At 41.9% G+C, this 13,984-nt stretch overlaps 2 protein-coding genes across 2 annotated transcripts; one reads left to right on the top strand and one right to left on the bottom strand.

Moving 5' to 3' along the window:
* Positions 1-1,926: 1,926 nt before the first annotated feature.
* LOC115555801 (protein shisa-like-2A) lies at positions 1,927-7,289 on the top strand. Its single transcript, XM_030372835.1, has 3 exons — positions 1,927-2,306; positions 6,346-6,482; positions 7,002-7,289. The coding sequence occupies exons 1-3, from the start codon at positions 2,125-2,127 to the stop codon at positions 7,190-7,192; spliced, it is 510 nt and encodes a 169-aa protein (XP_030228695.1). The 5' UTR covers positions 1,927-2,124; the 3' UTR covers positions 7,193-7,289.
* A 1,955-nt stretch (positions 7,290-9,244) lies between these two features.
* Positions 9,245-12,767, bottom strand: gpx7 (glutathione peroxidase 7). The gene is made up of 3 exons (XM_030373322.1): positions 12,552-12,767; positions 10,860-11,121; positions 9,245-10,429 (listed from the first exon to the last, which is right to left on the bottom strand). The coding sequence occupies exons 1-3, from the start codon at positions 12,681-12,683 to the stop codon at positions 10,266-10,268; spliced, it is 558 nt and encodes a 185-aa protein (XP_030229182.1). The 5' UTR covers positions 12,684-12,767; the 3' UTR covers positions 9,245-10,265.
* Between the last annotated feature and the right edge of the window lie 1,217 nt (positions 12,768-13,984).

Here is a 13,984-nt window from a genome sequence, read left to right as displayed (position 1 = left end):
CTCCCTGGGCACTAGGGGGCTGTGACAGCTGTGGTGATTTAGCAGCAATCCAGTTAGAGTGCTGCTGTAATATTGAGGTTGGATGCTAGATTAAAGGCCCACAGACAATTAGAAAAAAAGCTTGCTCGGTACTACAATACTGAGGATGTACGCCTTTGTGGCTCGCTATGGGACCCTGAATTCAATCCTACTTTTTCACCTTATTTGATCATTTCATTTATTTGTATTCAATCACACAAAAAGAGTCTAGTCCCTAATAGTATTGAGCCTATTTGCGAATTTATCCAAAGCCATGTAGACTGGTACACGATGGTGCTACGCCCCTGGCCATTCTCTGAGATGGATGAAATATCAAGCAAATATCTCTGGTGAACTGACCCTCTGTGTAAATAGGCTGGGACGTCTGAGTGCGACGGCACCTTTTGCGTAAACAGATGTGTTTGGAATTTAGACAGTAAAAATCTAAATTCATCAAAAGTTGTAGAATCTAGGCTTTTCTCTTGTGAACAGAGCCTTTGTTTCAATTATGGAAGCTTTATGGTTTAAAACTTGAGCACACTTTGCTGATCATTTCTTGTGACCTTGAACACACCTTGAAAAAATTCAACACTGACAATGAAGTAGTTTTTGAAACCTTTGTTAATTTAAACGCAGGCATTCCATTTATAACGTGGAGTTTTTACAAACGGCACAACAATGAATTTACTTTAACCAAATCGTGATTCACTGACCCACTAAGCATTATCTCTCTGCTTCCTCTTGGTATTCATATCTCAGCAGCCAAAACTCATGAATGAGTCTGCTTTTGCACACTGTCTGCGTCCACCAGGGAGTTGCATGCGTGTGATGCATATTGCATGTTTAGCATATGAATGTGTATGTGAGAGAAAGAGTGTGAGAGAGAGAGAGAGAGAGAGAGAGAGAGAGAGAGAGAGAGAGAGAGAGAGAGAGAGAGAGAGAGAGAGAGAGAGAGAGAGAGAGAGAGAGAGAGAGTGATAAAGAGAGAGAGAGGGAGAGAGAGCGATAGAGGGTGTACGTGTGCATGTTTGGCCTGGATCAGCTGTTTTCCCAGACTTCCCTGTTGCTAATCCTTGCCGTTCGCCCATATTTCCCATCTCTCTCCCTCTCTCTCTTTGCCTTCATCTGGCTGGGATTACTCTGGATTAGATCCTCTCCCACAAGATGGCATGCATTCATTCATACATTCATCCAATCTGGGGTGAATCCAACTGGGCCCAATGGGCCCATATCACAAGTTGGCAAGAGCAGGCTAAATTACCTTCCGTCCCTGACATTTTAACATTTTTGCCATTTTTATTTATGTCTTTCTTGATTTTTGCCGAATACACACAATGCAATGCCCATAGTAAAGGTTACCTAGTCCGGGGTAGTTGACTTATTAAAGGCGTGCTTCGGTCCTGTTTTGATTGAAGATGGCTGTAATACCAGGAGATTGATCTGGGATTATGCTGCTATGGTTCACTAAAGGACTACTCTTGACGTCATTCACATGGAGGGCGGTTCAGAGGTTCTCAGATATCTTAGCGACTTTAGCTATTATACCTGCAAGCAATCTTTTATGGACAAGAAGCTCCCGAGACACTATTTTGATGGTGATTTTCGCCTTTTATCCTAATTTTCCCAACCCTAATATCTAATATATGACTAAGGACATCTCTTAGTCATATAAAGTATAGGCCCTGTCCTGTCCAAAGTATGCGGAAAATATTGTGAAGACATGTAGTGTTTAGAAAATAAGATAGGATAGGGGATAGGATGAAAGAGAGAGAGAGAGAGGGAGAGAGAGAGAGAGAGAGAGAGAGAGAGAGAGAGAGAGAGAGAGAGAGAGAGAGAGAGAGAGAGAGAGAGAGAGAGAGAGAGAGAGAGAGAGAGAGAGAGAGAGAGAGAGAGAGAGAGAGAGAGAGAGAGAGCGAGCATGTGCTGTCAGCTGTTTATTCGATTTGAACAAGTAATATCTAGTGGGAAAAGGAGGAGAAAAAGGCGGGATAAGAAAAGAGGTGGGTTCGATGATGGGGAAGGAATACATAACCGGACTGATCGCGGACGCATGCTTACATCTGAATATGAGCAACAGTAGTTGCTTTCTATCGTCGTGTTTTAAGCATGAGCTCGGTGTGCGAGAGTTATAACAACACGGAAAAAGTGTGGGTAGGAGCGTTTACTTGCCCAAAACCGGACCTCCGTTCAAACGCAGTTTACTGTTGCGGCTTCAACGACAGCAAGTACTGCTGTGACGACCCAAACAGCTTCTTCCCCTACGAGTATGCCTACATGTGGTGGCTGAGGTAAGAATAATACAACTACATTAAGAACCTAACCATACCTGGGCGGGTCTTGTAAAGACATTCCAGCGCTAGGATGTATGATCAAATGTGTTTTGTTCTGTTTTTATCAGAACATTTTTATTCGATTTATTCAATTCCAGAAGTAACTTTTCTCATGCAAATGAATTGGTAAAATCACGAGTAGCCTATTCTTCATCTTAGGTGTGTTTATTTTCTGTGGTCAATTGACCGTGAATTATTCATAGGCAATAAGTTAGGCGTAGCTATTTAAATAAAAGGAACAGGACACAACGTAATAACCGCACAGTTAAACTTAAAGGTTGGGTACGCGATTTGCGAAACGCCAGCAGATTTTGAAAATACACAACTCAAATGGTCCTACCCCCTCTCCTTCAACGCTGACTCTGACTCCACCCATTCCAAGTACCTGGACGCGCAATCGTGCACGAGCGCGAACAGAGATGAGCGAGAGCGAGCCAGGCTAGCGTAGGTTTTCGTTTAACAACATGGCACTACATTCAGCTGTAAGTTGCACCCAGTACCGGGGGATGTAGGGGTGCTGGGGGTGCTGCAACACCCCCTGTCCGAGGCCCTGTCTTATCACAGAAAACGATCATTTCTAAAAACTCCGGCCAAAGTGGAGATTTCTGAAAACGCCGGTTATGTGTTGTCGTGTCAACGGGTAGAAACGGGATTTTAGGTTCTGAAGCGTCACATTATGCACCAGGAAATGCTTAACGTCATGTGAGCGCCCGCTGTACCGTATTGGTCCGAATATAAACACAAACCCCATTGTAAGACGACCTATATTTGGAAAAAAGATTTGAAGACCAGATCTTGATTTCATGAATAAATAAATTGTATTAATTGAAATAATATACGAAAATAAAAAGGCATAGAATAAAACACTGCATTGCCACTAAACAGTAGTGCAAATAGGCCGTACTGATGTGTACACCAAAGACTTCCTGACACTCCTCTGCCCCGCTGTGTTCGCTCTGGCTGTGGTCGCTCCGAACTGTTTCGGCCCGTGGCAAAGCGAGTCATCCTCGCTGGCTGCTGTCCAAGGCATGTTGAGACGCTATGGCGTCACATTAGTGCCATAATTCACTAATGTGATAAAAGATGCATTCGGGCGTATTACATTATTCCACACGCGTAGATATTAACTGCGAGCGCGCAAATGATCTCTGCGCGCGCAAAACAGCCTCTCGCGCGCGCAAATTACCTCAGCGCGCGCAAAACAGCCTCTCTTGTGCGCAAATTACCTCAGCGCGCGCAAAACCTCTCGCGAAAGATGTTTTTACGCTCTCGCTCGAATTTAATTTTGGCACTATGGGGGAGGGAACCAAGGCAGGGCGATACGTGAAACGGCCAAACGTCATTGGCCGTTTCTGAAGCGCGATATTTGATTGACAGCCCTCCTCACATTCAATTCTGATTGTACAGTAAATGGCTGAACGTATTGTAACTCCAGATTCTATGAGTATAGGCGCAGCCTTTGAAGTGTCGGCCTCATTGTCCTTTAAAGGTTGGGTACGGAATTCGCTTTTTTGGCCATTTTTGCAAAACTACTTGAAATCCTTATCATAACCCGCTTACAGCCACTGAGTCAGAAGTACTGACATGAAAATTAAACTTGTCAATCATGTGTGGAACGGGCAGGGCTCGAAAAACTCCAGCCAATCATTTCCATTGCCACCGAGTTGCATTGGACAGTAAGTACGTCAATCAAACGGTCGTACTGCACTCCCCCTCCCCCGCGCCCTGCGCGCGACCCCTTCGTGCAGTACTCGTGACCCAGAGCTCGTGACCCAGAGCAAGCTCCTGTTTGTTGTTATCCTGCGGTAGCTACTGGAACTAGTTAATCCACATTTGGACCTAGCAGTAGAAGACAATTTCCATGGCAGACAAGACGCCACCATCCCCACCACCACCACCACCACCACCAGTAAAGAGAAGGAAAACTCTTTTTCAGAGAGTAATTGATAATAAAAACGCTGAAAGAGAAAAACTGAAATCAAGAATAATCCTAGGCGCTGCTTTCGAACGTTGGCGGCAACTGAAGGACGAGAAGGGTCTTTATACCGTTTATACTCGTTAATACCGGTGTTGAGACGAGTGTATTACTCGGTGTGAAAATGTCCACACCGCGGCAACCCTAGTGAAAACCAGGACTTCCAATACAATTATATGAAACAAACATACATTTTCTAAAAATAGTAATGATTTATGTGACCGTTTAATGTTTATAACATCTGGTGCAACCATGGCCGCGAGAACGTATTCTCAGCAGGGGGTGCTGGAAAAAAAAAACCGGCCTGCACTGCACTAAACTCACAACTCGTCACATTGATAAAAAAGATATATAGCAGCGCAGCTCAATTACACCAGTGCATGCGCGCACAGTTGAAAATCGATCGTTGTGTTCACTTCCTTCACACCATGGTTCACATCCAGCTGCTCACAGAACAAGTTTAGCGCACCACCGCTACCCTCACACTTTTTCATATAACCTTTTTTCAGCACTAGGTCATATGAGCATTAAATAAATGCTGCGTCTCAACATGCCTTGGACAGCAGCGAGGATGACTCGCTTTGCCACGGGCCGAAACAGTTCGGAGCGACCACAGCCAGAGCGAACGCAGCGGGGCAGAGGAGTGTCAGGAAGTCTTTGGTGTACACATCAGTACGGCCTATTTGAACTACTGTTTAGTGGCAATGCAGTGTTTTATTCTATGCCTTTTTATTTTCGTATATTATTTCAATTAATACAATTTATTTATTCATGAAATCAAGATCTGGTCTTCAAATCGTTTTTCCAAATATAGGTCGTCTTACAATGGGGTTTGTGTTTATATTCGGACCAATACGGTACAGCGGGCGCTCACATGACGTTAAGCATTTCCTGGTGCATAATGTGACGCTTCAAAACCTAAAATCCCGTTTCTCCTCGTTGACACGACAACACATAACCGGCGTTTTCAGAAATCTCCACTTTGGCAGGAGTTTTTAGAAATGATCGTTTTCTGTGATAAGACAGGGCCTCGGACAGGGGGTGTTGCAGCACCCCCAGCAACCCTACTTCCCGCGGTACTGGGTGCAACTTACAGCTGAATGTAGTGCCATGTTGTTAAACGAAAACCTACGCTAGCCTGGCTCGCTCTCACGCATCTCTGTTCGCGCTCGTGCATGAATTGCGCGTCCAGGTACTTGGAACGGGTGGAGTCAGAGTCAGCGTTGAAGGAGAGGGGGTAGGACCATTTGAGTTGTGTATTTTCAAAATCTGCTGGCGTTTCGCAAATCGCGTACCCATATTTACTTCCTACAGGCCTGTGAATGCTGACACATCATCTATACAATATGACAAAATGCAACAGAGATTTCCATTCAACTGCTGTTTAGATGAACTATTCCTCAACAGCGATACTTTGAGGTTGCTGGAGGCCCCTTTATCAGAGTTTAAGTTATGGGTTAATTTCTGTGTTATTTATGTAACAGTGAGTGAGGCAGAGTTTCATCTTGGATAATCATCAGAATAATTACATGTGCCGTTAGTACCGTTAAAAATGTTAAATGTCAAAGTGTTAATCATCAGTACATGTATTGCAGCAGAGAGTAGGAAGTTAAAAAATGTACACATAATATAAATGCAAAATAAATAAATAAATGCAAGTACTGTCAGTTCACGGCCCTATTAGCTGATGCTGACATTAGCATTTCATGATGCATAAACATGTTTACATTAGCATGCCATCATTCACTGACTACCAAATGTGGCCTCAAAATCGATATAGCCTTTTTCATGATATATTATATATTACATACATTATAAGCTATAAATTGTTCCTGACTTTAATTGCAATTTGTTTTGTTTAGCTATCATGTTTAAACCCATTTAGTAAAGGGTGCGTCCAGGTAAGGGTTTCGCTCAAGCTCAAGGTAAGGGCCCCAGGGGTCAAGAAGTGCATCATAGGAAACAAACAACTGATAAACACCTCTTCTTCTTCCGTGTTCCTTTTCTGCATCTATGTTCCAGTGTAGGGGCGCTCATAGGTCTGTCCATTGCGGCGGTGGTGCTGCTGGCCTTCATCATCACCCTGTGTGTCCTGTGCTACCTCTTCATGTCTACTAAACCCAGAGGCCTGGACAACGGCCTCCATCTTAGAACAACAGGTATGTACGGCAGCCATCTTAGGTTTCACTTCTGATCTTGGCAAAATGTTGTGCGCATCAAATGTCATGGCAACCTAAGATAATCCACTTTGGAACAATTTGTAGCTGTGCACATGGCTATATAAAAACTTCAGGTATTTTATTTCACAAAATTCATCAAAAAGCTTTCGGGGCGATTCAAATAAATGTATCCGGTATAATTATTTTTAACATTTTGAGATTGTATTGCATAACAATCGGAATAGGAATAGGAAAATGACAGGGGGAAATTAAGTTATTACCTCTAAAGTGCACTTCTTTCGTTTTCAAAATATTGTGATGATTCTATATTTATTCAACTGAAGTCAAGGTTATTCCGTCTTCATGAAAACTATTCAACATAAATATTCTATTTTCCTGCACATTGTTTAGAGTTTCTTTCATTGTCTTGGTGTCTCTTTTTTTAAGAACTTTTCAAAAAAGAGTGTTGAACTGTATCTTCCCCTTTAATCAAACCTCCCCCTGGCTCACTGGCTCCAGTCTCCAGACCCCCGGACCCCAGACCCCATGTCTCCAGCCAGCCGGTAGGCCCTGCCGGACCCCAGGGGCTGCGGAGACACTTTGTGAGGGGGAAGCTGGACTGTGAGAACCAGCCCCCCGAGCCGGAGCGCCTGTTCCAGCGATGCTTCATGGCCACGGCCACGACCATCAACGTGGAGCGACCTGCGTAGAGCTGGGTTGTACTTCCCCTGTTCCCTGGCAGGTGGTGTTCACATCTCACCTGGAAACTCACCTTGAAGCCTCGTCATAAAACATTTCTTCTCCTTGTCGTTGTTGTTGTTCTTCTCTTCTGTTCACCCAGGCTGTTTCCCTAAGGGTTAGGAAGCGTGCTCAACGGCCGCCCATTTAAGCACGCTACGTCATAGAACGCAGACAAGCACTGTTCCAATGTTGAGAACGCTCGAAAATTCGCGCCCTTTTCGCATCCTTTATTTTGGAGAATTCCGAGATCTCTGGATCCTCAACGAGCCAAAATACCCACAATCCTACCCCGCCCAGCGTGTGAACGCTGTCCACAATTCTATCCACAATTCTGTAGCAGTAATCCACAATTTTTCCCCCGCCCAGCATTCACACGCTGGGCGGGGTATTTACAAATTGCGTCTGGAAAGCAGTACACATTGCTTTACACAAGTGTAAAGCAAGTTTTTGAACGTTTTCAGAAATATTTTGTGCCGTATTGCTTTTTATAGATAACTCATGTAAATGAAAAAAATTAACCTGTGCGTTTTTTAAAACTTTTTTGCAACATAATGAGATATATATATATATATATAATATATATATTTTTTTTTTGCATGGATTGATTTGTTTTAAAATGTAAGTAGCTGGTGTTTAAACAAACTACTGTCGCCAATAGCAATTTCAACAATTAAAATATTAAAATGTTTGCCACAGGAGCAAATATTGCACAGCTTTTCGTTAGAAGTGGCAGGACTGAACGTCTCCTGTTACCCAGATGTTCAACAGAGATTTAGGAGGTCTTTTGTTCCTGCAGCAGCTAAGCTTTTTAATCAGGACTACTGATTTGATTGATGTAATTCTGCTGTATTTATATTTATTGATGCTGTTGACCGGTTGTGGCAATAGGATTCCATTCCATATTTTTTTTAATTTACTATGGTAGTGGACCATACTCCCTCTGTGACCATGCTTGTTTCTTGTTTTATGTTGGTACTTGTATTCCTGTGCTGTACTGTATTTTCTATGTTGTATACAGACCATGGTGGCAAACCAGTTTCCCCATTGGGGATTAATAAAGTTAATCCAAAAAGCGGAAGCGGAAGCGCTTCCACGCTAGCAAGTCGTTCCAAACTCTGAACGCTGCAAACGCTAGGCAGCACTCTAGCCAGCACTTTAGCCTCATCTCCATAGGACGCGACTAGCAAGGAAGTGTTCTAGCAAGGTTGCAGCCTTCATTTTGGGAAATAGCCCCAGCTGAGGTTCACAGCCCACAGGAAGTAAGACATTTCTAGGAAAGGGGGTCAGAGCTGACTATAGCTGTCAGTGTCTACCCAGGAGTGGGCTGCACCAACTGGTATTTACCAAGCCTTGCATCCACCGTTCTGCATTGATCATTCTGAGCTTTTGAGTGCCAAAAGGATTTCTCATAAAAAATTGACTTTTTAACATTTTCATAACCTTCATAATGTGAAGCTAATTTGTGTTTCACAATTTAATATATGTTTGCGAACCGCCAAATCATCAGCTCCAAGTTGTTTTCATGGTCTGCAGAGAAGAAGGCAAGGCTACTTTATTTATATAGCACTTTTCATACACAATGCAGCCTCAAAGTGCTTCACATATAAACATTGTCATACGATAAAATAAAATAATAGATAATTAAAAGTAATGTATTTAAGATCATTTATTTTTAATTCGACACCCACAACACGTTTCGAACATGAAACTTAATGGAAACAATGGGACGTGGGAAAGATATCAGAATAACTAATCATTTCTTAATCTTCTTTATTTGTGCTTTAGGTGTCGTTCGGGTAACTTTGTTTGTACAGATATTGTCAGTAGCAGAAACCTAACCTAGATTTAAGGAACGCTAGGGATTGGCCTGACCCAGGCCTGGTCTGCTTGAAATCTGTCTGGACGGTAGGGCCAGACTCAAATGCCAGGGCAAATAAAACATGAGCTTGCAAATTCGTCTGGCTCCCAGATCTGCAGGATCCGCACCACAATGTTATGGTATATAGGAAGGAATTGCAAGGTGGTTTGTATCTTTATTTTATTTTGAGACATAGTGCCATTGGTTTGATACAATGTTTGCTTTATCTGTTTGGTGAAAAAAGTTAAATATTTAATGTGACCAATGAGCTGGTTCTGAATGAATATGTCTGAATAAATTACATCATACTATGTGCAGCATTAACACATTTATTATGGTATAAAACTACAAAAGAAGACATTTGATATAGTCTTGTTTTGTTTGTTTTTATTTTCTAGTTTAATTGATTGTCAATCTCCCCATACACATCCCTAAGAAAGATTCCTAGCCCCCAATTTATATGTATTCACTGATAACCCTCCCTGGTCCTTCATGACCTTGGTCTGTATTCACTCCCTGCTCCTTTATGACCTGTCTCTATACGGCCTCACAACTACCTGCTCCTTAATGACCTGTCTCTGAACTGTCCAACCTATACTCCTTAATGGCGGATCTCTATTCATTGTCTAACCCCTACCATCTCCTTGATGACCTGTCTCTGGCTTCACGGTCTAGGCCCTACCTGTTCAATGGTGATTCGTTGTAAAGTGCCTCGTAAAATATCATTAACTCTTTGAGGAATTGTTTATTCTAATAAACTCTACAATAATTTTACAAAACGAAACACATTTATTTTGCTTCTTTACAAAATGACTTCCAATGAAAAACAAATGTTGAATACCTCTGATGGTCGGGGAACTTTCGACAACATAGTGGTGATAAAGGGTTTAATAGTGCTCATAAAAGGTAGCGAAAAGTTTGATGATTTTTTTCATTATTCCAATAACCCTATATTTTAGTAGAACACATCCCATTCAGGGTTTTGTGGCATTTGCCTCAAATGTGATTAAATTACAAATTGAATCCCAGAGTAATCTTCTATATTCAACTAGTGAATCAAATACATACTGTGGACCAACTTAAACTGAAATGAGTAACTGTCGAGAAGCCACACCCTGATATTAACGTTGACAGTGGTTTGCACTTGGCAAGGACAGGAATAAAGTTGAACAATGTTGGTATCTTTAAAGCTCTTCCTTCTTCTTTAAAATGATCCCTCGCACCAATTCCGCCACTTTGGGTTTGATGTCTTTGACGGACACGCCGGGGCCCCATGCATCCAGTACTTTCCCGCTCACGTCGATAAGATACTTCCAGAAGTTCCAGTCTGGCTCCTTCCCTGAAGACTCTGAGAGACGATGAGAAGAATCGTGAGATGTTTCAGATGATTAAAATCGATGAATAGAGAGATAGAGAGAGATGAAGAGAGAGAAAGACTGATTGATAGATCAACTGCTCAACTGCTTTGGCAATTTAAATGTTTTGCTTTCCTAGCCAACAAAGCTCTCTTTTCATCCTCAAGGTCAATCCCTTGGAAGTATTGTTAGACTGAACTGTAAGTACTGTTGTTAAAGCTACTTTGCCTACATTGCTATATTGAGATATTTGATCCTTTTAATTTCCTAAAGCAAAATATTTTACTCAGATTCTAAATTAAATATTTGATTCTTTTTTATTAAATTGTATTAACCTCAACCACTTTCAATGATGTCCTTTGCCCTAATACTTTCTCCACAGCGTGTTGGCCCTCCAACTCGGGAACTTATTTGACTACTCACCGGCCAGGTACTTGTAGACGTTGTTGGCTCCCGTTCCAACCACAGCGATTTTACTAAAGAGCGGAAAAGACACTCCGTAGACTCTGCGCACAAAGCTGTCAATCTCCTTGTCACTGCCGGGCTCCTGCTGGCCGAACTGGTTGCAGGGGAAGGCGAGCACGTTGAAGTGGTACGGCCCGTAGTCCTTCTGCAGCTGCTGCAGGTCCCGGTAGTGCTCCTCCGTGAAGCCACAGTCGCTGGCCACGTTCACCACCAGGGACACCTGTCGTCATAGTAACCGTCACACTGTTACACTGCTACACTGCTACAACCCTCTCCGGCCACGTTCACCACCAGGGACACCTGTCGTCATAGTAACCGTCACACTGTTACACTGTTAGACTGTTAAAAGCCTTACCGGCCGGTGCCATAGTAACCGTTACAACACATCACACCACCAGAGACACATCGTTGCACACTGACCAACATGGACGCCTGTAGTCATAGCGAACCAGTACATCACTGTCAGGTAAGGTAAATACACGACCATACATCCATTTTCATCAAGCCATCCTTCTATCCATCTTTAAAATCATCAATCCATCCATCTATCTTTACAACTAAACTAAGCTTTATCATCAACAACAGTTAACATGATCAAGCGTTTCACTCCAACCGTTAACAGGGGATAATGGGGTGGGAATATCTAAGATGATTTTTTTGATATCATATGACCAATACATATCATCGTCTTGGATGTTTTTTCACCACCGCCCCACAGCCTAGCACCAAGCAGGTCAGAGAATGGATGGTAAACTGCTGCTGGGAGATTATATCTCACTGGATGGCTTATCTCCCCACCCAGTGCACCTCTGACCTTGCAATCCACAGTCACCCAGACCCTGTAAGACCCTCCCCTCCTCTCTGCATGTAGGACGGCCCATCACCACACAGCGCTATGGCGATGTAACAACATAAATAAATAAACCATCCCCTCTATCGAGAGAGGTAATGAAAATAATTTGTAGTTCGATTATCATGTATTTTCTCTATTCTCTTCTGCATTTATAGTTTCCAACTGTAATGACTTGTATACCGTATTATACTATAGGTTATATGCATATGTTTTATGTCTTCGATCATCTCCGTCTATATTATTTTTTGTAATTACGTATACATTGCTTTTTTAAGACAAACTGACCACTGGCAATAAGGGCTATAATTTGAATATTGTAGACCGTGTCAGTGGTTAAGGGCACGAATATTATCTTAAGAGGACATCTAGTGGCGGGGTGAAGTAATCACAAGTATCGAATAAATCAACATAACATGCCAGGATGCAGCAACACAGAATTCGATTCTAATTAGATTTCGAGATGATTACTAACGGCATATATGGATGATGAGAATACAAAAGTAAGTTATCAAGCTGTGCATTGGTTTTACATCAAGCCGTGTACAGCCCCTTAGGGCTGTATGCCGTTTGCCACGTATGAAGGATAGGCTACACAATCAAAGAGACCTCATTTGGTGATGTAAACCGTGCTGACTACTGTAACCGACAGAGTAGGCCTACCCAAAATATAAACGTATTCTACTTTGAATAAAACCAAACTATTTCTTTGTTCATAGACATACATTCATTATGTTGACATGCAAGACCACTGGTCCAAAACCGAGCGTCGGTTCTGACTCCCCTCCTTCTCAACTTACCGAACCCCGATATTTCTCCAGGGACACTAGTCTGCCTCTGCTGTTAACTACTTTAAAAGTGTAAAAGTCTTTCTCTTTCGCCTCGATGAGGAGGAAAGAAGAAATTAACGCAGCAAGCATACCGAGAAGCATTGTAGAAAGTTAGGCACCAGCAGCAGATGAAACTTTGCAGACGTCGGCAGTACCCTGTCGCGTAACTCGGTGCTCCAGATGTGAGCTGCTGTAGGATTAGGAGTGGGGGTGGCCTAATACATAACCTACTCTAGTAGTAATAATCTACATGTTATCATATCATGAGAACTACTGGTGCACACTGTCACACAAAAATGAATTAATCACATTCTGAAAACATTCTGATACCAGTTTCCCATCAGTGGGATATATGGATAATATATGGAGATGGTGGATATGTCCATGGACATATTATTAAATAAATAAATATATATATTTTCAGTGATTTAGTGGTTCCAATACTGTTCGGAGAAGTATATTGGATATTTTGCTGAAAAAAAGACTTTTCTCAGTTGGATTTCTGTTTCTGTTTCCATCTGTAATCATTTTGGTATTTCCTTCTGGTTGGTTCATTGTGTGTCCTTCCAATAACGTTTGTTTGCAGTTACACACACTTAACATCATGAATAACTGCATCTAAGTGTTTTTCCTTGTCAACGTAGACTAACATTGTGAGAGCATTGACACAAGTGTCAAATAAATCATACATTGATGTATTTGGAAGAAAGTGGGTTACAGAGAGAGCAAATCTATCATAAATCAACACGTGTAAACATTGTATGTTCATTGCTGCAGTGATAAATAATTATGGGATAGTAAGGATTACTGTTATCACATTTGTATACTTTATGATCTCTGTTATATTGTTGGACAAAAGTTTGGATTGAGGTAAGCTCTCAGATAAAATGTTCTCCCTAAATGAATTGTTATAACAGACATGGCTCACTGTTACATACGACTACACATATGTTGTGTATAATATGTAGGCCTGTAGATATACATTTAGTGAGTAGATTGGGACATACAGTAGGCCTATATGCAGTTTATGAGTGGATGTGGAATGATGTGTTACATTATGTAGGCCTAGATATTCACTATCTGAATGGCTGGGTATATGTTGTTATACAGTACGTAGGTAGGTCTATACTAGGGATGCACCGAAATGAAAATTCTTGGCCGAAACCGAAACCGAATATACTGAAACAGTTGGCCGAAAGCCGAAACTGAATGTGGCTTTTGCTGTTTTTCCTTCATTTTGCTTCAATTGTTCACGATTGCATAAATCAAACAATTGCATGTCCTTTATAAACTTTTTTGTCTTGCTTTTCAATAAAATAAAATAAAACATTTTCGGTGGCCGAATATTCGGTGCATCCTAGTCTATGCAGCGAGTATGTGAGTGGGTGAGGATGTTGTTATAC

The sequence above is a fragment of the Gadus morhua genome, chromosome 12, assembly GCF_902167405.1.
Source record: "Gadus morhua chromosome 12, gadMor3.0, whole genome shotgun sequence".
In the NCBI taxonomy this organism is placed as follows: Eukaryota; Metazoa; Chordata; class Actinopteri; order Gadiformes; family Gadidae; genus Gadus; species Gadus morhua.
Note: the sequence above shows the minus strand (reverse complement) of the source record. Positions and strands in the feature narration are given on the sequence as shown.

Coding starts and splice junctions, on each gene's coding strand:
- LOC115555801 (XM_030372835.1), top strand. CDS start 2,125: ATGAGCTCGGTGTGCGAGAGTTATAACAACACGGAAAAAGTGTGGGTA. Junction 2,307..6,345: donor GCCTACATGTGGTGGCTGAG/GTAAGAATAATA, acceptor TCTATGTTCCAG/TGTAGGGGCGCTCATAGGTC. Junction 6,483..7,001: donor CCTCCATCTTAGAACAACAG/GTATGTACGGCA, acceptor CACTGGCTCCAG/TCTCCAGACCCCCGGACCCC.
- gpx7 (XM_030373322.1), bottom strand. CDS start 12,683: ATGCTTCTCGGTATGCTTGCTGCGTTAATTTCTTCTTTCCTCCTCATC. Junction 11,122..12,551: donor TGGAGAAATATCGGGGTTCG/GTAAGTTGAGAA, acceptor CTATGACGACAG/GTGTCCCTGGTGGTGAACGT. Junction 10,430..10,859: donor CGTCTACAAGTACCTGGCCG/GTGAGTAGTCAA, acceptor ATCGTCTCTCAG/AGTCTTCAGGGAAGGAGCCA.